At 39.4% G+C, this 23,738-nt stretch overlaps 1 protein-coding gene and 1 long non-coding RNA gene across 2 annotated transcripts in view; one reads left to right on the top strand and one right to left on the bottom strand.

Moving 5' to 3' along the window:
- The window catches only part of LOC128642522 (uncharacterized), a 33,865-nt gene extending 12,723 nt beyond the window's left edge, over window positions 1-21,142 (bottom strand). The window contains exon 1 of the long non-coding RNA XR_008399671.1: window positions 21,060-21,142. This is a non-coding gene — a long non-coding RNA (uncharacterized LOC128642522). The remainder of the gene's footprint in view (window positions 1-21,059) is intronic.
- Window positions 1-23,738, top strand: part of SETD6 (SET domain containing 6, protein lysine methyltransferase) — a 78,502-nt gene that overhangs the window by 31,202 nt on the left and 23,562 nt on the right. Inside the window, exons 5-8 of the mRNA XM_053695295.1 lie at window positions 2,783-2,977; window positions 13,069-13,195; window positions 13,371-13,551; window positions 13,985-14,124. Coding sequence (XP_053551270.1) covers window positions 2,783-2,977; window positions 13,069-13,195; window positions 13,371-13,551; window positions 13,985-14,124 — 643 coding nt within the window. The remainder of the gene's footprint in view (window positions 1-2,782; window positions 2,978-13,068; window positions 13,196-13,370; window positions 13,552-13,984; window positions 14,125-23,738) is intronic.

Below are 23,738 nucleotides of genomic sequence, written 5' to 3' on the forward strand. Positions count from 1 at the left end.
CCTTCTTGGGGACAATAATAGATTCGTTAGAAATGAAGATTTTCCTGACAGATGTCAGAAAGTCAAAGCTTCTAAACGCTTGTCAAGTTCTTCACTCTGTTCCTCGACCTTCCATAGCTCAGTGCATGGAAGTAGTAGGATTGATGGTTGCAGCAATGGACATAGTTCCTTTTGCGCGAATTCATCTAAGACCATTACAACTGTGCATGCTCAAACAGTGGAATGGGGACTATACAGACTTGTCTCCAGTGATCCAAGTAGATCAGAAGACCAGAGACTCACTACGTTGGTGGCTAACCCAGGATCATCTGTCCCAGGGAATGAGCTTCCGCAGACCAGAGTGGGTCATCGTCACGACCGACGCCAGTCTAGTGGGCTGGGGCGCGGTCTGGGACTCCCTGAAGGCTCAGGGTCTATGGTCTCGGGAAGAATCTCTTCTCCCGATAAACATTCTGGAACTGAGAACGATATTCAATACTCTCAAAGCTTGGCCTCAGCTAGCAAAGGCCAGATTCATAAGATTCCAATCAGACAACATGACGACAGTTGCTTACATCAACCATCAGGGGGGAACAAGGAGTTCCCTGGCGATGAGAGAAGTGACGAAGATCATAAAATGGGCAGAGGATCACTCCTGCCACCTATCTGCGATCCACATCCCAGGAGTGGAAAACTGGGAGGCGGATTATCTGAGTCGTCAGACATTCCATCCGGGGGAGTGGGAACTCCACCCGGAGATATTTGCCCAGTTGACACAATTATGGGGCATTCCAGACATGGATCTGATGGCGTCTCGTCAGAACTTCAAAGTTCCTTGCTACGGGTCCAGATCCAGGGATCCCAGGGCGACTCTAGTGGATGCATTAGTAGCACCTTGGACCTTCAACCTAGCTTATGTTTTTCCACCGTTTCCTCTCATTCCCAGGCTGGTAGCCAGGATCAAACAGGAGAGGGCCTCAGTGATTTTGATAGCTCCTGTGTGGCCACGCAGGACTTGGTATGCAGATCTGGTGAATATGTCATCGGCTCCACCATGGAAGCTACCTTTGAGACAGGATCTTTTGGTACAGGGTCCATTCGAACATCCAAATCTAGTCTCTCTCCAGCTGACGGCTTGGAAATTGAACGCTTGATTTTATCTAAGCGTGGGTTTTCGGATTCTGTGATAGATACTCTGGTACAAGCCAGAAAACCTGTAACTAGAAAGATTTACCATAAAATATGGAAAAGATATATCTGTTGGTGTGAATCCAAGGGATTCTCATGGAGTAAGATTAAAATTCCTAGGATCCTTTCCTTCCTACAAGAGGGTTTGGATAAGGGATTATCAGCGAGTTCTCTAAAGGGACAGATTTCTGCTTTATCTGTCTTGTTACACAAACGACTGGCAGCTGTGCCAGATGTTCAAGCCTTTGTTCAGGCTTTGGTCAGGATCAAGCCTGTTTACAGGCCGTTGACTCCTCCCTGGAGTTTAAATTTAGTTATTTCAGTTCTCCAAGGGGTTCCGTTTGAACCTTTACATTCCATAGATATTAAGTTGTTATCTTGGAAAGTTTTGTTTTTAGTTGCTATTTCTTCTGCTAGAAGAGTTTCTGAGTTATCTGCTCTGCAGTGTACTCCGCCCTATCTGGTGTTCCATTCAGATAAGGTCGTTTTGCGTACAAAACCTGGTTTTCTTCCAAAAGTTGTTTCCAACAAGAATATTAACCAGGAAATAGTTGTGCCTTCTTTGTGTCCGAATCCAGTTTCAAAGAAGGAACGTTTGTTACACAATTTAGATGTAGTCCGTGCTTTAAAGTTTTATCTAGAAGCAACAAAGGATTTCAGACAAACATCTTCTCTGTTTGTCGTCTATTCTGGTAAAAGGAGAGGTCAAAAAGCTACTGCTACCTCTCTTTCCTTTTGGCTGAAAAGCATCATCCGATTGGCTTATGAGACTGCCGGACGGCAGCCTCCTGAAAGAGTCACAGCTCACTCTACTAGGGCTGTGGCTTCCACATGGGCCTTCAAGAACGAGGCTTCTGTTGATCAGATATGTAAGGCAGCGACTTGGTCTTCCCTGCACACTTTTGCCAAATTCTACAAATTTGATACTTTTGCTTCTTCGGAGGCTATCTTTGGGAGAAAGGTTTTGCAAGCCGTGGTGCCTTCTGTTTAGGTAACCTGATTGGCTCCCTCCCTTTATCCGTGTCCTAAAGCTTTGGTATTGGTTCCCACAAGTTATGGATGACGCCGTGGACTGGACACACCAATGTTGGAGAAAACAGAATTTATGCTTACCTGATAAATTACTTTCTCCAACGGTGTGTCCGGTCCACGGCCCGCCCTGGTTTTTTAATCAGGTTTGATAAATGTATTTCTTTAACTACAGTCACCACGGCACCTTATAGTTTCTCCTGTTTTTTTCTCCTGTCCGTCGGTCGAATGACTGGGGTGGGCGGAGCCTAGGAGGGACTATATGGACAGCTTTTGCTGTACTCTTTGCCATTTCCTGTTGGGGAAGAGATATTCCCACAAGTTATGGATGACGCCGTGGACCGGACACACCGTTGGAGAAAGTAATTTATCAGGTAAGCATAAATTCTGTTTTTCCAACCTGGTCTCAATCCTGTAACCCTTGAGTGGGATTTGAGCAACCTACTTTTAGAATTCTACAAAACTTTGATGATTCTGTTGTCCATCACAAAGTGTATATAATGGCAGATAGTTGTGAATTTTGAAATGTAATCTTAGGATACTGTTTTTATGGATTTATTTTTTCCTGTGATTGGTCTCATCACAGGTCAGAGGATGAGCAAACACAACTTCTGAAGGGCACAGGTGTGCCTGAAGCAGTTAGAAGGGACATGGAAAACATGGAAAAGGAATATAACTCCATAGTCTTGCCCTTCATCAAGAAGCACCCAGATACGTTTTGTCCTGAGAAACACGCATTTGACCTATATAAGAGATTGGTGGCTTTCGTTATGGCATACAGGTGAGATGTCTGTTGGGCATAGTCATGGAATGTGCTTGTAATCATTTAGTGGTCTTGTAAGTTGACTATATGTGATATATAAAGCAGTGGGAAATATTGTAGCTTATAGCAAAGTGTTATTAGTCCATTGATTATTAAAGGGACAGTCTACACCAGAATTTACTTTTAAAGATAGATAACTCCTTTACTACCCATTCCCCAGCTTTGCACAACCAACATTGTTATATAAATATACTTTATAATCTTTAAACCTCTACATGTCTACCTGTTAGTAAGCCACTAAAGACAGCCTCTTATTACATGCTTTTTTATTAGCTTTTCACAACAGGGAGTGCTAGTTCATGTGAGCCATACAGATAATATTGTGCTAACGCCCATGGTTTGTGGCAGACACTGCACTAATTAGATAAAATGCAAGTCAATAGATAATAAATACAAAGTCATGTGATCAGGGGGCTGTCAGAAAAGGCTTAGATACATGGTAATCACAGAGTTAACAATTTTGTTGGTTATGCAAAATTGGGGAATGGGTAATAAAGGCATTATCTATTTTTTTAACAATAACAATTTTGGAGTAGACTGTCCCGTTAAATATAGAAAAGTCCTTGCTTATTCAGTGCAATTTCTTACTAGTTCGGTAACTAGTAAAATAGGCTCTATTTCTTCTGTTACATCTGTATTGTGTCAGCTTCTATAAACAGATAAATATACATTTTACTGAGGCTATGTGCAAGTACTGTCTTTATGTGCACTTCAGCAGATATACAACAAAACAATGTATAAACTATAGCCCCTAAATTATTCTGTCTTCTTATAGGCTACAAAAGCGATTTCACATTTTATGTCTGAATATAATTTATTGGATTAATAAATACTGTGAATTATGTAGAAGTTGAAAAAGCAAAATAAAAATTTGTAAACAACCTCCTGGAAATGACCTACAATACTAATATTATGTGACAAAGAATCAAACAAAATCTTCTTAGAGCTGATACAATTAAATGTTATGGACATAAAACACTGTGTAATTACAAGACATTTCTGCAGTCTTTTAGTAAATTAACACACTAGAATCTAGATGAATGTACCTTATTGCATTAACACCTTGTTTGCTGCTCCACTCATTACTTGCCTTATTTAAAGGAGACAGGCTTGTTGTAGTGAAATTGTCACAGACTTAAATTGTTTTTTGTTTTGTTTAGTCCTTTATTTTATCTCTGCTGAGTCCAATTAGGGACAGATATGTAGCAGGGTTAGGATGGTAAAAACTGCAGTGTGCACTTCCAAGTTTAAGATTTTTGTTTTTAAACTATGCATAATTAAACATTTGATGTTACAGTTTTTATGCCCTTTTAATATATACAAATTACATAGGCCTAGATTTGGAGTTCGGCGGTAGAAGGGCTGTTAACGCTCCGCAGGCTTTTTTCTGGCCGCACCATAAATTTAACTCTGGTATCGAGAGTTCAAACAAATGCTGCGTTAGGCTCCAAAAAAGGAGCGTAGAGCATTTTTACCGCAAATGCAACTCTCGATACCAGAGTTGCTTACGGACGCGGCCAGCCTCAAAAACGTGCTCGTGCACGATTCTCCCATAGGAAACAATGGGACTGTTTGAGCTGAAAAAAAACCTAACACCTGCAAAAAAGCAGCGTTCCGCTCCTAACGCAGCCCCATTGTTTCCTATGGGGAAACACTTCCTACGTCTGCACCTAACACTCTAACATGTACCCCGAGTCTAAACACCCCTACCCTTACACTTATTAACCCCTAATCTGCCGCTCCCGCTATCGCTGACCCCTGCATATTTTTTTTAACCCCTAATCTGCCGCTCCGTAAACCGCCGCAACCTACGTTATCCCTATGTACCCCTAATCTGCTGCCCTAACATCGCCGACCCCTATATTATATTTATTAACCCCTAATCTGCCCCCCTCAACGTCGCCGACACCTGCCTACACTTATTAACCCCTAATCTGCCGAGCGGACCTGAGCGCTACTATAATAAAGTTAGTAACCCCTAATCCGCCTCACTAACCCTATCATAAATAGTATTAACCCCTAATCTGCCCTCCCTAACATCGCCGACACCTACCTTCAATTATTAACCCCTAATCTGCCGAGCGGACCTCACCGCTATTCTAATAAATGTATTAACCCCTAAAGCTAAGTCTAACCCTAACACTAACACCCCCCTAACTTAAATATAATTTACATCTAACGAAATAAATTAACTCTTATTAAATAAATTATTCCTATTTAAAGCTAAATACTTACCTGTAAAATAAATCCTAATATAGCTACAATATAAATTATAATTATATTGTAGCTATTTTAGGATTAATATTTATTTTACAGGCAACTTTGTAATTATTTTAACCAGGTACAATAGCTATTAAATAATTAAGAACTATTTAATAGTTACCTAGTTAAAATAATAACAAATTTACCTAAAATAAATCCTAACCTAAGATATAATTAAACCTAACACTACCCTATCAATACATTAATTAATTAAATAAACTACCTACAATTACCTACAATTAACCTAACACTACACTATCAATAAATTAATTAAACACAATTCCTACAAATAAATACAATTAAATAAACTAGCTAAAGTACAAAAAATAAAAAAGAACTAAGTTACAAAAAATAAAAAAATATTTACAAACATAAGAAAAATATTACAACAATTTTAAACTAATTACACCTACTCTAAGCCCCCTAATAAAATAACAAAGCCCCCCAAAATAAAAAATTCCCTACCCTATTCTAAATTAAAAAAGTTACAAGCTCTTTTACCTTACCAGCCCTGAACAGGGCCCTTTGCGGGGCATGCCCCAAGAATTTCAGCTCTTTTGCCTGTAAAAAAAAACATACCATACCCCCCCCCCCCAACATTACAACCCACCACCCACATACCCCTAATCTAACCCAAACCCCCCTTAAAGAAACCTAACACTAAGCCCCTGAAGATCTTCCTACCTTGTCTTCACCTCACCAGGTATCACCGATCCGTCCTGGCTCCAAAATCTTCATCCAACCCAAGCGGGGGTTGGCGATCCATCATCCGGTGGCTGAAGAGGTCCAGAAGAGGCTCCAAAGTCTTCCTCCTATCCGGCAAGAAGAGGACATCCGGACCGGCAAACATCTTCTCCAAGCGGCATCTTCGATCTTCTTCCATCCGGTGCGGAGCGGGTCCATCTTGAAGCAGGCGACGCGGATCCATCCTCTTCTTCTGTTGTCTCCCGACGAATGACGGTTCCTTTAAGGGACGTCATCCAAGATGGCGTCCCTCGAATTCCGATTGGCTGATAGGATTCTATCAGCCAATCGGAATTAAGGTAGGAATTTTCTGATTGGCTGATGGAATCAGCCAATCAGAATCAAGTTCAATCCGATTGGCTGATCCAATCAGCCAATCAGATTGAGCTCGCATTCTTTTGGCTGTTCCGATCAGCCAATCCGCGTCGCCTGCTTCAAGATGGACCCGCTCCGCACCGGATGGAAGAAGATCGAAGATGCCGCTTGGAGAAGATGTTTGCCGGTCCGGATGTCCTCTTCTTGCCGGATAGGAGGAAGACTTTGGAGCCTCTTCTGGACCTCTTCAGCCACCGGATGATGGATCGCCAACCCCCGCTTGGGTTGGATGAAGATGTTGGAGCCAGGACGGATCGGTGATACCTGGATGGTGAAGACAAGGTAGGAAGATCTTCAGGGGCTTAGTGTTAGGTTTCTTTAAGGGGGGTTTGGGTTAGATTAGGGGTATGTGGGTGGTGGGTTGTAATGTTGGGGGGGGGGGGTATGGTATGTTTTTTTTTTACAGGCAAAAGAGCTGAAATTCTTGGGGCATGCCCCGCAAAGGGCCCTGTTCAGAGCTGGTAAGGTAAAAGAGCTTGTAACTTTTTTAATTTAGAATAGGGTAGGGAATTTTTTATTTTGGGGGGCTTTGTTATTTTATTAGGGGGCTTAGAGTAGGTGTAATTAGTTTAAAATTGTTGTAATATTTTTCTTATGTTTGTAAATATTTTTTTATTTTTTGTAACTTAGTTCTTTTTTATTTTTTGTACTTTAGCTAGTTTATTTAATTGTATTTATTTGTAGGAATTGTGTTTAATTTATTGATAGTGTAGTGTTAGGTTAATTGTAGGTAGTTTATTTAATTAATTTATTGATAGGGTAGTGTTAGGTTTAATTATATCTTAGGTTAGGATTTATTTTACAGGTAAATTTGTTATTATTTTAACTAGGTAACTATTAAATAGTTCTTAACTATTTAATAGCTATTGTACCTGGTTAAAATAATTACAAAGTTGCCTGTAAAATAAATATTAATCCTAAAATAGCTATAATATAATTATAATTTATATTGTAGCTATATTAGGATTTATTTTACAGGTAAGTATTTAGCTTTAAATAGGAATAATTTATTTAATAAGAGTTAATTTATTTCGTTAGATGTAAATTATATTTAAGTTAGGGGGGTGTTAGTGTTAGGGTTAGACTTAGCTTTAGGGGTTAATCCATTTATTATAGTAGCGATGAGCTCCGATCGTCAGATTAGGGGTTAATAATTGAAGGTAGGTGTCGGCGATGTTAGGGAGGGCAGATTAGGGGTTAATACTATTTATGATAGGGTTAGTGAGGCGGGTTAGGGGTTAATAACTTTATTATAGTAGCGGTGCGGTGCGGTCCGCTCGGCAGATTAGGGGTTAATAAGTGTAGGCAGGTGTCGGCGACGTTGAGGGGGGCAGATTAGGAGTTAATAAATATAATATAGGGGTCGGCGGTGTTAGGGGCAGCAGATTAGGGGTACATAGGGATAACGTAGGTGGCGGCGCTTTGCGGTCGGAAGATTAGGGGTTAATTATTTTAAGTAGCTGGCGGCGACGTTGTGGGGGGCAGGTTAGGGGTTAATAAATGTAATACAGGGGTCGGCGGGGTTAGGGGCAGCAGATTAGGGGTACATAAGTATAACGTAGGTGGCGGTCGGCAGATTAGGGGTTAAAATATTTTAATCGAGTGGCGGCGATGTGGGGGGAGCTCGGTTTAGGGGTACATAGGTAGTTTATGGGTGTTAGTGTACTTTAGGGTACAGTAGTTAAGAGCTTTATGAACCGGCGTTAGCCCAGAAAGCTCTTAACTCCTGCTATTTTCAGGCGGCTGGAGTTTTGTCGTTAGAGCTCTAACGCTCACTTCAGAAACGACTCTAAATACCGGCGTTAGGAAGATCCCATTGAAAAGATAGGATACGCAAATGGCGTAGGGGGATCTGCGGTATGGAAAAGTCGCGGCTGAAAAGTGAGCGTTAGACCCTTTAATCACTGACTCCAAATACCAGCGGGCGGCCAAAACCAGCGTTAGGAGCCTCTAACGCTGGTTTTGACGGCTACCGCCGAAATCTAGGCCATAATGTGTAGGTGGAAGGGACAAAACTGAAAGAAAACAAGATATTGTATATACTTTTTATTGATAAACGGAAGGTAGAAGGCCGCTCACGTGATTCAACCTCACTAGTGAGCAGAGGAAATATATTCTCTTCTGCACATGCAGCTTCACTAATGAAATCCCTCTGTCCGAACGGCACAGTAAAATAATGGTCTCTCCACAGCTGCTATAAATAAATGTTCTGATAACACAGTACAGGTATTTTCATATTTAAGTGACTGCAAATCTGTATATATAACAGTAGAAGAAATTTCCCTTTTTAAAAGGACACTAAAGAACCTGTTTACATCAAGTGGGGCTGAACTGGCTCCTAAAAGATGAGACCTCCTATCGTTGAGCCCTTATAACTTTTTTGTGCAATGTATTTTTGATGTGTTTTGTGCAACTTTTATGTTTCGCGAAACCGTTAACCAGAGCTCTGAAGTCACAGTAATGATTCTAGTGTAAATTGCGATTGCCTTCACGCGATGTCGTTTACTTTTAACTCGTAATATGATTGATAAGCCTGATGAGCGCAAACCCTCACGATATACCCCTAATGCTCAGGCACAAACGTTTGCGTTTCACTCGTAATTTGGCCCATAATGTGTTAAACGTCCAGTGTTTCCTCAAAAAAAAAAAAAGATTTCAGATATAGTGTAAGAACATTTGCTGCAACAATATGCCCTTTCCACCCTTGATCTCTCACAGCTGTTACTTGTTAACCTTAAGCTGTCAATTAAGATCCACACAATACAGTTGCTCAGTGAGGAAGGACATAGCGTTATACTGATATAACAATATACATTTCCTTAGGATTCAATTTACTATCCCTGCAGGCGAACCTGTCTGCCTGTAATTGCCACTTGCGATGTTGCTTCACACAACAACATTTAACATTGCTCAAGAGGATTCTTGTGCAATGCCGCCCCCTGCTCTGGCACAGCAAATTGTACTACAGCAGGGAATATTAATCTCTTAATTGCGTGCAAACCAAAGTTTATTCACATGAATTAGAATTGGATCTCCTAGAATAATGGTATGTGAGAAAATAAAATACTCTTGTGTTAAAGGGAAAAGTAAACTCTAAAAAAATTATATAATAAACTAGATCACTATTTAATGCTGTTAAATTCAACTTAGGACGGGGAGCACCTCTAGGTGCTATAATGAGTATGCTGGCTCTTCAGTGTCCCTAAAAAACTGAACCTCTGGTCTGCAGCTTCCAGAGGGTGTGACTACTTGGCAGGCTAGTCGTCTGTGTTTTTCCTTTTTTTTTATTGAGGCAATAAAAAGGAAAGCTAACGACTAAATCATAAAAGTGAACCTTATGCAACACAATAGGTCATAAACACATCAAAACCTATTATAGAAAAACAATGGTACACATAATAAAGGTTATATCTTTTGTAACACAAATAATTTTTATTTATAACCTGTTTGTACTAGAATAACTGAAATAAATAGCTTTCAACAGATCTCATTCTTAACACATAGTAATATGCATTACAATATATATAATGTCTCAATAAAAATGTTAGCAAAATATAGGAAAGTATTTAACAGCCATATATCTGCTGTTTCTTCAGGCTCATTCTTTTTCACACAATACCAGCGTTATATGCACCAAGCAAATCTCTGACAACATATGTGTAGATGCCTAAACACCACACCCCCTTTCCGACTCTGAGATCTTGTTTCCTCAGGAATATTTACTCACTAATATCTAAATAAACATTCCTACAGTAAACCCAGTTTGTTCAAACATAACATTTCAGACCGTTTTGTTTGGTCCTTGTTTGCAATGGAGGATTCTTGTGGGATCTAGCAAAAAAATAAGTAATTTCTGAGCACCTTTAATTTCTCATCAGTTATGGTAAGAATGGTGTTCATGGTAGACACATCCATATGAAAAAGTGTAGCCTTTAAGTGATGGTTAACTCTCCCCTTTGTCTAAACAGATCTGGAATTTTAACATTATTTTAGATGGATTTTAATTAATCAGTTGTAATGAAGATGTGCTATAACTTACTTTTTAATGTAGATATGAAATTAAATAACCTGTACTCTGGCCGCCCACTTCAAAAGTTTTTTTGTGAGCTTAAGGGCCACAGCGCCGATTGGAGAATATTTTAGACCGTTAGCTCACCAACAACAACAAAAAAAAGACACTTGAAGTGCGCAACTGGAGCATGGGGTATTTGAATTTCATCACTATATTAAAAAGTAAGTTATATTGCATCTTCTTTACAACTGATGAATTCAACTCCATCTAAAATATCACTGACATTCGGGATCTGTTTATACAAAGGGTAGAGTTTACCATAACTTTAACCCCTTAACGACCAAGGACGTACGCCACACGTCCTCAAAAAAAATACACTTAATGACCGAGGACGTGTGGCGTACGTCCTTGGTCTGGAAAGCAGCTGGAAGCGATCCTGCTTGCTTCCAGCTGCTTTCCGGTTATTGCAGTGATGCCTCGATATCGAGGCATCCTGCAATAACCCCCCTTGGCCATCCGATGCAGAGAGAGCCACTCTGTGGCCCTCTCTGCACCGGACATCGGTGGCCGGTATCGGTGGGTGGGAGCAAGTCTGGGAGGCGGGTGGGCGGCCATCGATGTGCCGAATGAAGTGGAGGGGGGCGGGATCGGGGGCGGGAGGGGCGGGAGCGCGCGCGTGCACGGGGGCGGCGGGCGCGTGCACGGGGCGGGAGCGGGAGGGAACCGCTACACTGCAGAAAAATAAGTGTGAATAAAAGTAAAAAACCAAACTTTAAAAAAAAAAAAAAAATAATCTAAGGGATCTGGAAGGGGTGGGGGGTTGATCTGGGGGGGGGGGAAGCTACACTACAGAAAAGGGAAATTAAATAAAAAACAACAACACTTTTTGTACTAAACTGGGTACTGGCAGACAGCTGCCAGTACCCAAGATGGCGCCCATTAAGGCAGAGGGGGAGGGTTAGAGATCTGTTTGGTGGGGGATCAGTGAGGTTGGGGGCTAAGAGGGGATCCTACACAGTAGCATATGTAAATATGCTAAGAAAAAAAACAAAAACAAAAAAATATAGCTTTTATTTTAGTACTGGCAGAGTTTCTGCCAGTACTTAAGATGGCGGGGACAATTGTGGGGTGGGGGAGGGAAGAGAGCTGTTTGGGAGGCATCAGGGGGTCTGATGTTTTAGGTGGGAGGCTGAACTCTACACTAAAGCTAAAATTAACCCTGCAAGCTCCCTACAAGCTACATAATTAACCCCATCACTGCTAGCCATAATACACACGTGATGCGCAGCGGCATTTGGCGGCCTTCTAATTACCAAAAAGCAACGCCAAAGTCATACATGTCTGCTATTTCTGAACAAAGGGGATCCCAGAGAAGCATTTACAACCATTTGTGCCATAATTGCACAAGCTGTTTGTAAATGATTTCAGTGAAAAACCTAAAATTGTGAAAAATTTAACGTTTTTTTTTAATTTGATCGCATTTGGCGGTGAAATGGTGGGATGAAATATACCAAAACTGGCCTAGATCAATACTTGGGGTTGTGTACTACACTACACTAAAGCTAAAATTACCTCTAAAAGCTCCCTACATGCTCCCTAATTAACCCCTTCACTACTGGGCATAATACACGTGTAGTGCGCAGTGGCATTTAGCAGCCTTCTAATTGCTAAAAAGCAATGCCAAAGCCATATATGTCTGCTATTTCTGAACAAAGGGGATCCCAGAGAAGAATTTACAATCATTTAAGCCATAATTGCACAAGCTGTTTGTTAATAATTTCAGTGAGAAACCAAAAGTTTGTGAAAAAATCGCGTTTGGCGGCGAAATGATGGCATGAAATATACCAAAATGGGCCTAGATCAATACTTTGGGATGTCTACTAAAAAAAAATATATACATGTCAATGGATATTCAGAGATTCCTGAAAGATATTAGTGTTCTAATGTAACTAGCGCTAATTTTGAAAAATAATGGTTTGGAAATAGCAAAGTGCTACTTGTATTTATGGCCCTATAACTTGCAAAAAAAGCAAAGAAGATGTAAACATTGGGTATTTCTAAACTCAGGACAAAATTTAGAAACTATTTAGCATGGGTATTTTTTGGTGGTTGTAGATGGGTAACAGATTTTGGGGGTCAAAGTTAGAAAAAGTGTGTTTCTTTCCATTTTTTCCTCATATTTTATAAATTTTTTTATAGTAAATTATAAGATATGATGAAAATAATGGTATCTTTAGAAAGTCTATTTAATGGCGAGAAAAACGGTATATAATATATGTGGGTACAGTAAATGAGTAAGAGGAAAATTACAGCTAAACACAAACACAGCAGAAATGTAAAAATAGCCTTGGTCCCAAACGGATAGAAAATGGAAAAGTGCTGTGGTCATTAAGGGGTTAAAACTCACTTGGATCTGTCATAAATATTCTCAATAGGTAGTTTGAGAAAGTCATAACCAGTGTTCTCTCTAAGGCCAGTTTTGTGTGTGTGGCCTAGCAGTTAAACAGTTAATTGTAGCAATTACCAAACACTAGACAACAGACAGATCTAGACAGATAACATTTTACTGGAAGGGCCAGTTAGACAAAATGATAAGTTAGTGTTAGTAATTATATTACATTGTTATAAGACTTTTTTTTTCTTTGCTGTCTTAAAGTTTTCAGGAGCCGATGGAAGAAGAGGAGGAGGATACGGGGAAGGAAGTGTTCCCACCAATGATGGTTCCTGTGGCCGACCTGCTCAATCATATTGCACAGCACAATGCACGTTTGGAGTTTACACCTGTAGGTGGTCACTTTTTGCTTCTGTGAAATGGTGCTGGAAGGCAAAATGCTGGAAGCCATGCAACATATACATTCATTACAGAGAGAGAACTAATAATTTGTATATATTTGCCTGTTTTTTAAATGCAGTCATTTGCAATATTATTCATTTTGGTTACTTATTTTATTTCTCTAGGAATGCCTCCGGATGATCTCTATTAGCCCCATACATGCTGGTCAAGAAGTGTTTAACACTTATGGGCAGATGGCTAACTGGCAGCTCTTGCACATGTATGGATTCACTGAGCCACATCCTCAGAACTGCAATGAAACAGCAGACATCCGTATGGTCACACTAAAAGAGGCTGCACTGCAAGGTCTGTCTGAAAAACATGTTTTATAGCATGAGAAAAGCAAAGAAAAGTTAACAGGCTCCTTCTAGCACCATAACATGCTTCTTCTGGTGTAAGGTCTGGAATGCTTGTAGAGATATATGTAGCTATCTTTTAATATATAGAGGCACATGGATAATAGGGTTTAGTCTCTATTTACAGTACTTTTTGTCAATTGCTTTGTTGGTGATTAAGTACATTAATGCCCATCTCTAGTTGTTCTTATAAGCAAGTCAATTGGGTTCAATTTGATGTAGCAGACATGTTTTAATAGCAACTTGTTCAAGGTTCTTGATAACTCCTTTTTGGAAAGCATTATTAAATATCTCTATACAAATACTCTATTTTATATGTTTATGTTTTAAGACCACTATGTTCTGTTGGATTTATATATTGAAATTCTGCTGTGTATTCTCAGGAGCAGTATCAGAGGAGAGAGTGCTTGTTCAGGAAAAATGGGACTTCCTGTGTAACATGGAGATGGTTAGTGAAGAAGGAGCCCTTGTATTTGGGTGCAGTGAGGTGATGACAGATGAAGAGGTGAAAACTTGTCTGAAGGTAAGGACATCAATTTTATTTCCATGGGTAGATGCAGATATAATTCTGATTAAAGGAACATTAAACACTAAATACATTTTATAAGCACAGTATTGAGGTTATTGCTTACCTCCCTATAGTCATGGGTGCTGCAATGTTTAAATCTAGCTTTCAATACACTCCAATGTTGATCTATTTGCACATGTGGAGCAACTCTCCTTCAGATACCTGCAGTATAATGTAGGTTCCATAATGACAGCACCCGTGATTAGAGGGAGGTGCATGAAATGTATATTAGTGTCCCTTTTTAAAGGACCATTAACTCCTTTCGGCCAAATGGATGTAGATCTAAGTCATGCGACACATAGCCCATCATACTGCATAATGTAGATCTACATACATAATGCTGGAAGTCAAGTGACAGCCAAAACTTGCTGTTTATGGCTTCCAGCATCGGCCTTCATATGGTATCGGAGCACAATCATTGCGCCTTTACCATATGAAGATAGATTTCAAGGTTGTTACAGGCAGTGACATGGTCTGTGTTACTATCTGTAACGATCTTCAGTGGGAGGTAAGGCGGGTGGGTGGTGGAGGGGCGGTACCCTACGCTATGTAAATAAGTTTTAAAGGGAGAGGAAGCGATGGGATGCTACAATACAGAAAGAAAAAAAGTCTGAGTTTTTTTCTTATCTTTCCTTCTTAATATGAGGAGAGTCCACGGCATCATTCCTTCCTATTGGGAAATACTGAACCTGGCCACCAGGAGGAGGCAAAGACACTCCAGCCAAAGGCTTAAATACTCCCCTAATTCTCTCATATCCCAGTCATTCTTTGCCTTTCGTTACAGGAGGTTGGCAGAGAAGTGTCAGAAGATTTGGAGTAGTTCCTTATGAAGGGTATCTACCCTTTGAAATGGGACTAGAGTTTTGAGTAGCCTTGTCAGTCTCTCAGTGAGAGCTTTGACGAAAGTTAGAGACTGGAGATGCAGGGAGAGTCTTTCTGCGAACCCAGCCAGTCTTGTATTAACAGCTCCTAAGCAATCAGTGTTGATGAGTTTCACTGCCTGCTTCCTTCACTCAAGTCCATGTCAGGAGAGATGCTACAAGACTGTCACACTTGAGAGGCTGTGTTTCTGTTTCACGGCATGGATTCCTTTAAGATCGTTTAATTTTTTACACATATGATAACGCCAGAAGACAGGGTCACAGTGCAACTCCTTTTCTCTGTTTGGAATCTAGGGTTAATATTTCCTGAGGGGGATTATTGAACAGTGGGATTTAATCACATACATTTATTTCATTATGCTTCGACGTGTTTTTGAGCAGATGTTGGAACGTACAGGTTTTTACTTTTGTTTTTTGAGCTGCATAGCTTGAAAGGCTTGGTGCACTTTTTTTGTTCCTATAGCAGGGACGGTCCTGCAGTGCGCACCATGTGACCGGGTGTGATCACACTATATTTTCTCTTTCCTGACCGTGTTGGTTACCGGAGAAGAAGCGGTTAATCTGTTTTCCCTGGGTCATAGGAGGTGGTGAGTGCCCCAGCCATTGAGGGTATAAAGATGTTGTTTTTTCTTATTAATCAATAGTCTGCTTTGTAAGCGCAAGCTATGGAGGATTCTGATGCGTTAGGTAAATTGGGAGTACCCTCTAAATCTAATACCTGTCTATATTGTGAGGAGGCCGCGGTATACCGCTCAACTATGTTCCACATGCCTTGATAAAGTAATCATGTCAAAAAAGGTTAATATGCTTGAAACCACTGAGCCTTCCACCTCTGAGGAGTCTCGGTTCCATGAGGTGCGCACCCTACTGTCATCTCCTAATACACATGCAGCTTCCTGTAGCACTCCGAATCCTTCATCTGGAGGGGGCCTTTTACCGCCAGACTTTACTGCGCAGTTACAAACGGTGGTGTCTGCAGCCTTTAGTTCTTTACCTCGCCCTACTAAGCGCAAGCGAAAGGTCAAATATTGCTATCCTTCCCAGGGGTCATCAACTAGTTTGTTGGATTTATCTGATACAAAATTATCCGATGATGAAGGCTCCTCTGATACTTCAGAGGGCGCTTTTTCTTGGTCAGAGTCTGCTACCTCTAAACCTCCAGCTGTGGAGGAACCAGACTTTAGATTTAGGATTGAACATTTACGCTTTCTGTTGAAGGAAGTTTTGGCTACGTTGGAGGTTCCAGAGCCCAAATTGCCTGAGGAACCTTTGATTCCTAAATTAGATAAGGTCTCCAAGGACAGGGTTGTACCACAAACTTTCCCGGTTCCTGTAAAGATGGCAAGCATTATTAGGAATGAATGGGAAAGGATTGTTTCTTCCTTTTCCCCTTAGTCTTCCTTTAAAAATGATTCCCGATCCCGGACTCTCAATTGGAGTTGTGGGGTTCCATCCTCAAGGTGGGTGGCAGTATCTCCACGCTGGCTAAACGCACTACTATCCCGCTTGAGGAAAGAGCCCATGGATAATAAGATAGAAACTCTGTTAAGAAAGATGTTTCAACATACAGGAAATTTGTTTCAACCGGCAGCCGCTGTTGCTGCGGTTGCTGGAGCGGCTACCTACTGGTGCGACTCCTTATCTGAGTTGATCAAGGTGGAGGGTCCCCTCGACGTGAACCAGGAAAGAATTAAGGCCTTACGGGTTGCTAATTCTTTTATTTCCTTAAGGGTTGCTAATTCTTTTATTTGTGATGCAAATTATTCGCCTGTATGCTAAGGCTTCAGGTTTTTCTGTTCAAGCCCGTAGGGCACTCTGGCTGAAGTCCTGGTCTGCAGACATGACTTCTAAGTCTAGACTTCTTTCCCTTCCCTTTAAGGGAAAGATTCTATTTGGCCCAGGCCTGGGCTCAATTATCTGCACGGTTACTGGAGGCAAAGGTGCCTTTTTACCGCAGGATAAGAAGAACAAACCTAAGGGACAAGGTCCTAATTTTCGTTCCTTTCGTTCTGATAAATCCCAACGTCAGCAGCCCTCTGCAAAGCCCAAACAATCCAAGAGCACTTGGAAGCCGGCTCAGTCCTGTAATGAATCCAAACAGAGCAAGAAGCCTTCCGAGACAAAGTCGGCATTAATGGGTAGCCCCTGATCCAGTTCTGGATCACATAGGGGGCACAAAAATGTGAAAAGGTATTGGTGCGCAAGTCTTACCCCTGCATAAACACTACTCTGTTCCCAAAATACAGTGTAGAAAAGATACAATGATAAAAGAACGTGTAAATGCGCTGAACAGCACTGGGATAATTAAAAATACAATGGCATACTATGTATGAATATATATTAAACCTTTCTAATAGTACCAAATGATTATGGATTATATCCTAAAGATAAAGAGTCGCATACTATTTATGAATATAAGGATTTTACTAACCCCTAAATGGGAGTTAAAAAACAACAAAATGCTACGTATCTATAATATAAATACAAGCTGGATCGAAAGTGGTGATACGTTATATCAAGAGATAAAGAATTTGCATATTATGTATGAATAAATATTCCCTACGCTGGATTGGAAGCAGAGTTCCGTTATATCAATCGATAAAGAATTAGCATACTATGTATGAATAGAATTATTGCACTATCCTTATTATAAAACTGAAAAAATATATAAATTGGTGCATTCAATTAAACACATATATAAACTAAAAATGAACGCGATATATCAGGTATATTAACACAATTTATTTGTTAGACATATACTCAGATAACATTTATAAAAAAATAATAAATCAAGTTCTAAAGTGACCGGTCACTGTGGATATAAAATACTAAAACGTCTTAAAAAATTCGTCTTTGAAAATTATTTTTAGAAATGTGCGTCTGAATTAAATAAACGTTTCCAATAGGAAAGGTGGTTAAATTTGCAGGGAACAAGCTTTCATTCCTGCTTGATAAAATTATTGTAAGACTTTTATGAGACTTTTTCTTTTTTGGCCCAGTTCTTTAAGTATCGTGATGAGCGTTATAATTCTTGGAATAACGTAAATAGTCTAAATAGCAAACCGTGTTAGTCTAACCACACTGCCGGGCTGATACACTCTTAAGTGCTTATCTGTTCTCTGATCGTCACTTACTCTGGTAGCACTAGTGTCTCTACAGCTTGCGGCTAGTTGGTGACATCACACGCTACGTCCGAAATTTTGAATGAAGTAGATCCGTCCGATATCCTTGCTCCTTAACTCTGCGCAGAGTATTTGGCTTGTGGAAGTAGTCCCACTTGTATCTTCTGTAATCCTCCGTACCCGTTGGTTTTGTAAACTTGGAAATTCTTTTATTCTGTCTATTGCTTTACCATCAACGCGTTTCGCCACTCTTGGTGGCTTTATCAAGATGGTTTGATTATGGTAGATTGCTCCCTTATAAATGCATTAAAAGATTGTCATTGGTTAGTGAAAAAAAGCCTCATTTTCAACTTCTCTTTATTTAAGGTGGAATTTGTATATAACTCTTAAGGTGGAATTCTCATTGTTTCACATCTTCCTCATAATATATGTATACACATTTGGATCAAAAATGGTACATATCTTTAAAGGTGGAATAAATATTGTTGTACATCTCTCTTACAACTTAAATAGACTTATGTTTTTAAAATACCGATTCGTTTGCTAAAAATAAACAAACAAACATAAAAATATAAAAAATGTGTCTCTGATATATATGGGTCCATATTTAGCCATCTAACATTATTGGTATGAGATATTCAAGATTAATAAATCTAAGATTAACCAAAGGCAATCGCAAATCTCTCACTTATGATTTTAGATTGCTATTGACTGTATATTTAAATAAAGTGCAAATGTCATATAAATTAAAAATTGATTCTATAAACTAGTGGATGCATATATAGATATTAATACTATACAGTCTTATAAAGGCATATGTTAGTATATATGTATCTCTCAAAGGTTGGATTAAGGGGCTGAAATTATTGACAGCATTAGTGTTTATATAGTGATTCTTAGATATAAGATTTTGTCCACATATTTAGAGGATCAAAAATTATACAACTTTGCTTGGTTGTTAAATCGATATTGGTCCTATATTGTGTTTCTTATTATCTTATAACATGATCTAGTTCATAATTCCAACTTTTGAAAACACAGAAAATCCTAATCTAAAATGAATGGATTAAGGTCTAACTCTGAGTTTAAACCTTTTGGGTATAACGTTTGCATTTCATATATATATTCAGCTTCTTTTCTTAGTAGTAGACGTTCATAGTCACCACCTCGCCATGGTTTTTTAATTTTGCAAATCCCCCAATATCTTAGGTCTTTAATGTTATTTTTATGTTTTAGCCTGAAGTGTTCGTACAATCTAGTGTCCTGATCCCCTTTTTCAATTAGATTTAGGTGTTCTCTAATCTTGGTTCTTAAGGTCCTAGTAGTCTCTCCTATGTATTGCTTCCCACAAGTACACTGGATTAGATATATAATCCCCTTATCACTACACCTAATGGTGTCCCTTATATAGTACTTCTTGTCTGTATTAGTGGATGTATACTCCTTGCATTTAGTGCTATGTTTGCAAGCTTTACAGATATAGCAAGGATAATAACCTCTTAATCTGTTACCCATTAAGTTTTGATCTCTTATTTTAAATTGTTGTGTCTTCTTAGTGAAGTCACTTGGGGCTAAGATGTTCTTGATATTTGTTGTTTTCCTGAAAATAATTTCTGGATGATCTGGGATTATTTCTCCTATAATTGGATCTGATCTAATGAGGTGCCAATATTTGTATATTATTTTCCTTAAGAGATTGTGGTGACAGCTATAGTTTGTCACCAATGGTACTATTAAGTTATCATCAATGTTCCCTCTAATTTTTTGTGTGTGCAATTATATGTTTCTGTGTGCGGGCTTGATACAGCTTGTGTGCGGCATTGAGCACACACACATACACATATATATATATATATATATATATATATACACACACACACATACATGCGCACACACACACACACACACCTAAGCAATACTGATTAAATAGACTCTCATGTAAAAGCAGCAATAGCATTACACAGTACTACAGATATTGCTCAAACTGTATATCAAAACTGTCAGCTTGTGACACAGACAAGCGTCAGTCTCCTGCATAACCTCCTCAGATGCCTAGACCACCTTGTGAGCATAATTTAACCCCACATCTGCCAAAATGGGCTACAGTGCATTGTATATGAATACGCTGCAATCCTCTCTGGTAGCCAGGGGGTTAAATAATGATTAGCATGTTTGTTTGTTTTTATTAAAAGAATCCTGGATTGGAAAAAAAGACAAAAATCTTCTTCTATTGCTAGACTAAGTTGTGTGAGCATTGTGCACTATTTCATGACCCTGTGTGTGTTTTTGATTAACCTCTAGCTGTCACAAACTTTTACTGGCAGGTGAACAGGAAAAATGCTTCTATTCAAAATTAAAATAGACTAATGCACATTTTAATTTTGACTGGAATGTCCCTTTTAAAATAATTATTTCCCCTTTTTTTCATACACTTGCCAGTAGAAATGATATATTTATGATATTATGCCCTAGTATAGTATCACATATAGCAAGGTTTGACTGTGTACTCAAATGTATTCCTATGCATATGCATTATTTCTGTTCAGTAAATGAAAGGAATGTCACCAGCAGCCTGTCTATGTATACATGCAAAAGCATTACTCCTATGTTATAAGTTTGACTGAAATGTTGCACTGAAATATTGATGAAGAAAGAAAAAAACTCTTTTACAGTTCTGTATCACACAACAGGAAGATCCTATAGAAATCTCAGATGAATGATAATGTGTTAACAGTAAAACGTTTTTAAAAAATGCTGATAAAGGCTAACATGTTAACACAGAAGACGAAGTAATATTTGCCTCTAAAACTGTGATAACCTGCAGCAAAAGCTACCATCATGCCAACTTGGTAACTTAAGGCATGTGAGGAAAATTTCCAACCCTCACCTACGGCTGCCTTCAGTGTCTGCTCTGCTGTAAGGAGGAGGGAGGGCTGCACTTCTTCCACTCAGTGATACACACGAAATGAGTTCCTGCTTTTGAATAGAAATTCTTGCCCTGCCCCCATGCTGATAGGTGGAGTCCCTCCAGGGCTCTGCAACACAAGGTCAATGCATGAGATGGCACTCAGTGTGGATCTGGCTGAGGAACAATGCAGAATACAGTCACTGACATAGCCACTCACATCCTGCCCTGTACTGGCAATTGCACGCTACACTTATACAGCCTTTATAGCCACTCACTCACTCACTCACTCACTTATACAGCAGACTAACATACAGTCTTTAGTCTACAGGTTCTGACATACAACTATATACACTGCAGCAGCTACACAATACCACTACTCAATCAGCACCCTCCTAAGCTATGCACACAAGTCTACAATCTTATACTATAGTTACACAGTGTCACACACACACACACTACAATTCTCTACACTGCAAGCGATGCCCCAGGATACAGCAAGGTACAGGCAGCTTGTCTGCACATAAACTTCATGTGTGCACAGAACTCTGCTTCGGTGGTTTTAACCTCTATGGAAATAAATAACCCTTATCCTTTGCTCTCAAGAAGGTGGAATACTCCACATAAAGGACCTTGAATCCAGACCATATCTGTATCTTATTTGCCTAATAAAATTGTGCAGCTGTGCTGTATGCATACGCCTAACAGATATCTTTACAAAAAACTTATGTACAAAAGCGCAGAGCTGCAGCTTGAGACTTAGCAAGTATAGCTGCATTGAAATACGTTTTTTCAAATGACCAAATATGAAAGGAAAAGTGTTCATACAAGAGATCTGTGTGTGGTATGGTGGTTTGTGAGTTAATTATGCAGGAAGTCACACTAGACTGAAAAACGAATTAAATCTAATCTATAGGGTGTCTGTGCAGGAATGCAATAATGTTAAAAGATGTGTTGGTATGTTAGAGGATTCTGTTTCATATTTAAAAAACTGCTTTATAACTTTATTTTTCGGGAGGGGGGGTCTGCTCTCTGTTTATGAAGTACCCTATTACCATTTGAAAACTGCTTGCAGTGCACAATGTGGAGAATATTATCTTATAAGCTTTTTCAGATCTGTTCTATGGTTTGCAAACTTGAATCCACTGACATTCTTTCTATCGTGTCACTGGAAATGCTTATTTCCTGCTGCCCTCCGTTTTGAGCTGTGCTTGATCTCTCTGGTCTCTGACAGCACTGTGTGATTTATGCACCCAGCTGTCAGTCAGTTTAGGTCCTCCCCCTCAGTGTAGCACAGGAAACAGATTAAGCTGTTCTACACCGGAGGGACCTTTTAACAGTGCCTCTGTCAAACGTCTTGCAGCTGTGTTTTCCTGAAGGCTACTGCAGTGATGAATTAAAAAAAAAAACTTTCTACATTCCTTCTGTGTTTTGCGCGGCCTGATGTACTGCCTGCGCTACACAGAGAGGGAAGGTGCGCGGCCGCGCTGCCGCGCACCTTAGAGGGAACAGTGGTTATCATTGTTATTTACTTTGTTCTTCAATTTTTTAGAGAGGAGATCTTGTCTCTCTACATTCCTAACCTTAGAAATATCAATTTCCAATTTTTCAGGATCATAGCCTTTTTCCAAAAATCTGCTTTCCAATATCTTAACCTGTTGATCGTAATCTGAAATCTTTGAACAATTATGCCTAATCCTTAAAAATTCTCCCTTAGGGATGTTATCGATCCAACGTTTAAGGTGACAACTATGTGTGGGAATATAATTATTAGCATCTATTGGCTTAAAATGATTTTTATTTGCTTCTTGTCCATTTTCTACATAGATGTCTAGGTCTAGGAAAGTGGTTAGTTCTTTACTTACAGTATATGTAAATTTCAAATTTACATCATTCTTGTTCATATCCTCTAAAAAAGAAATCAGGGTTTCCTCTGTTCCCCTCCATACTATCAGAATATCGTCGATATATCTTTTGTAGAGCACGAGGTTTGCTCCCAGCTCATGCCCCTGGATATAGTGGTGTTCCCACTTACCCATAAAAAGGTTGGCATAGCTGGGAGCAAACCTCGTGCCCATTGCAGTACCTTGTACCTGGATATAAATATTTTCATTGAAAGCAAATACATTGTTCTTTAAAATAAACTCTATGCACTCTAAAATAAAATTCTTTTGTCTTAACTGTTTTTCATTATTACTTTTTAGGAACCAGTCTACCGCAGCCAGACCTTTGTCGTGCTGGATACTAGTATACAATGAACTAACATCACTTGTAGCTAAAACATAATTATCTTGCCACTCTATGTTTTTTAAAAGATTTAGAACCTCTGTCGTGTCTTTCAAATAAGATGGTAGTTTTTGTACATAGTCCTGAAGGTGGGTATCTACATACAGAGAAAGGTTGAAAGAAATGGAAGATATCCCTGAAATTATGGGGCGTCCCGGGGATCTATTAGAGTCTTATGAATTTTAGGTAAAAAATACAGCATCGCCATTTTAGGATGTTTTTGGTAAATGAAATTTAGTTCTTTGGTGTTAATTAATTCATTATCTTTTATATATATTCATACATAGTATGCCATTGTATTTTTAATTATCCCTGTGCTGTTCAGCGCATTTACACGTTCTTCTATCATTGTATCTTTTCTACACTGTATTTTGG

Source organism: Bombina bombina, chromosome 1, assembly GCF_027579735.1.
Source record: "Bombina bombina isolate aBomBom1 chromosome 1, aBomBom1.pri, whole genome shotgun sequence".
Lineage (NCBI taxonomy): Eukaryota > Metazoa > Chordata > Amphibia > Anura > Bombinatoridae > Bombina > Bombina bombina.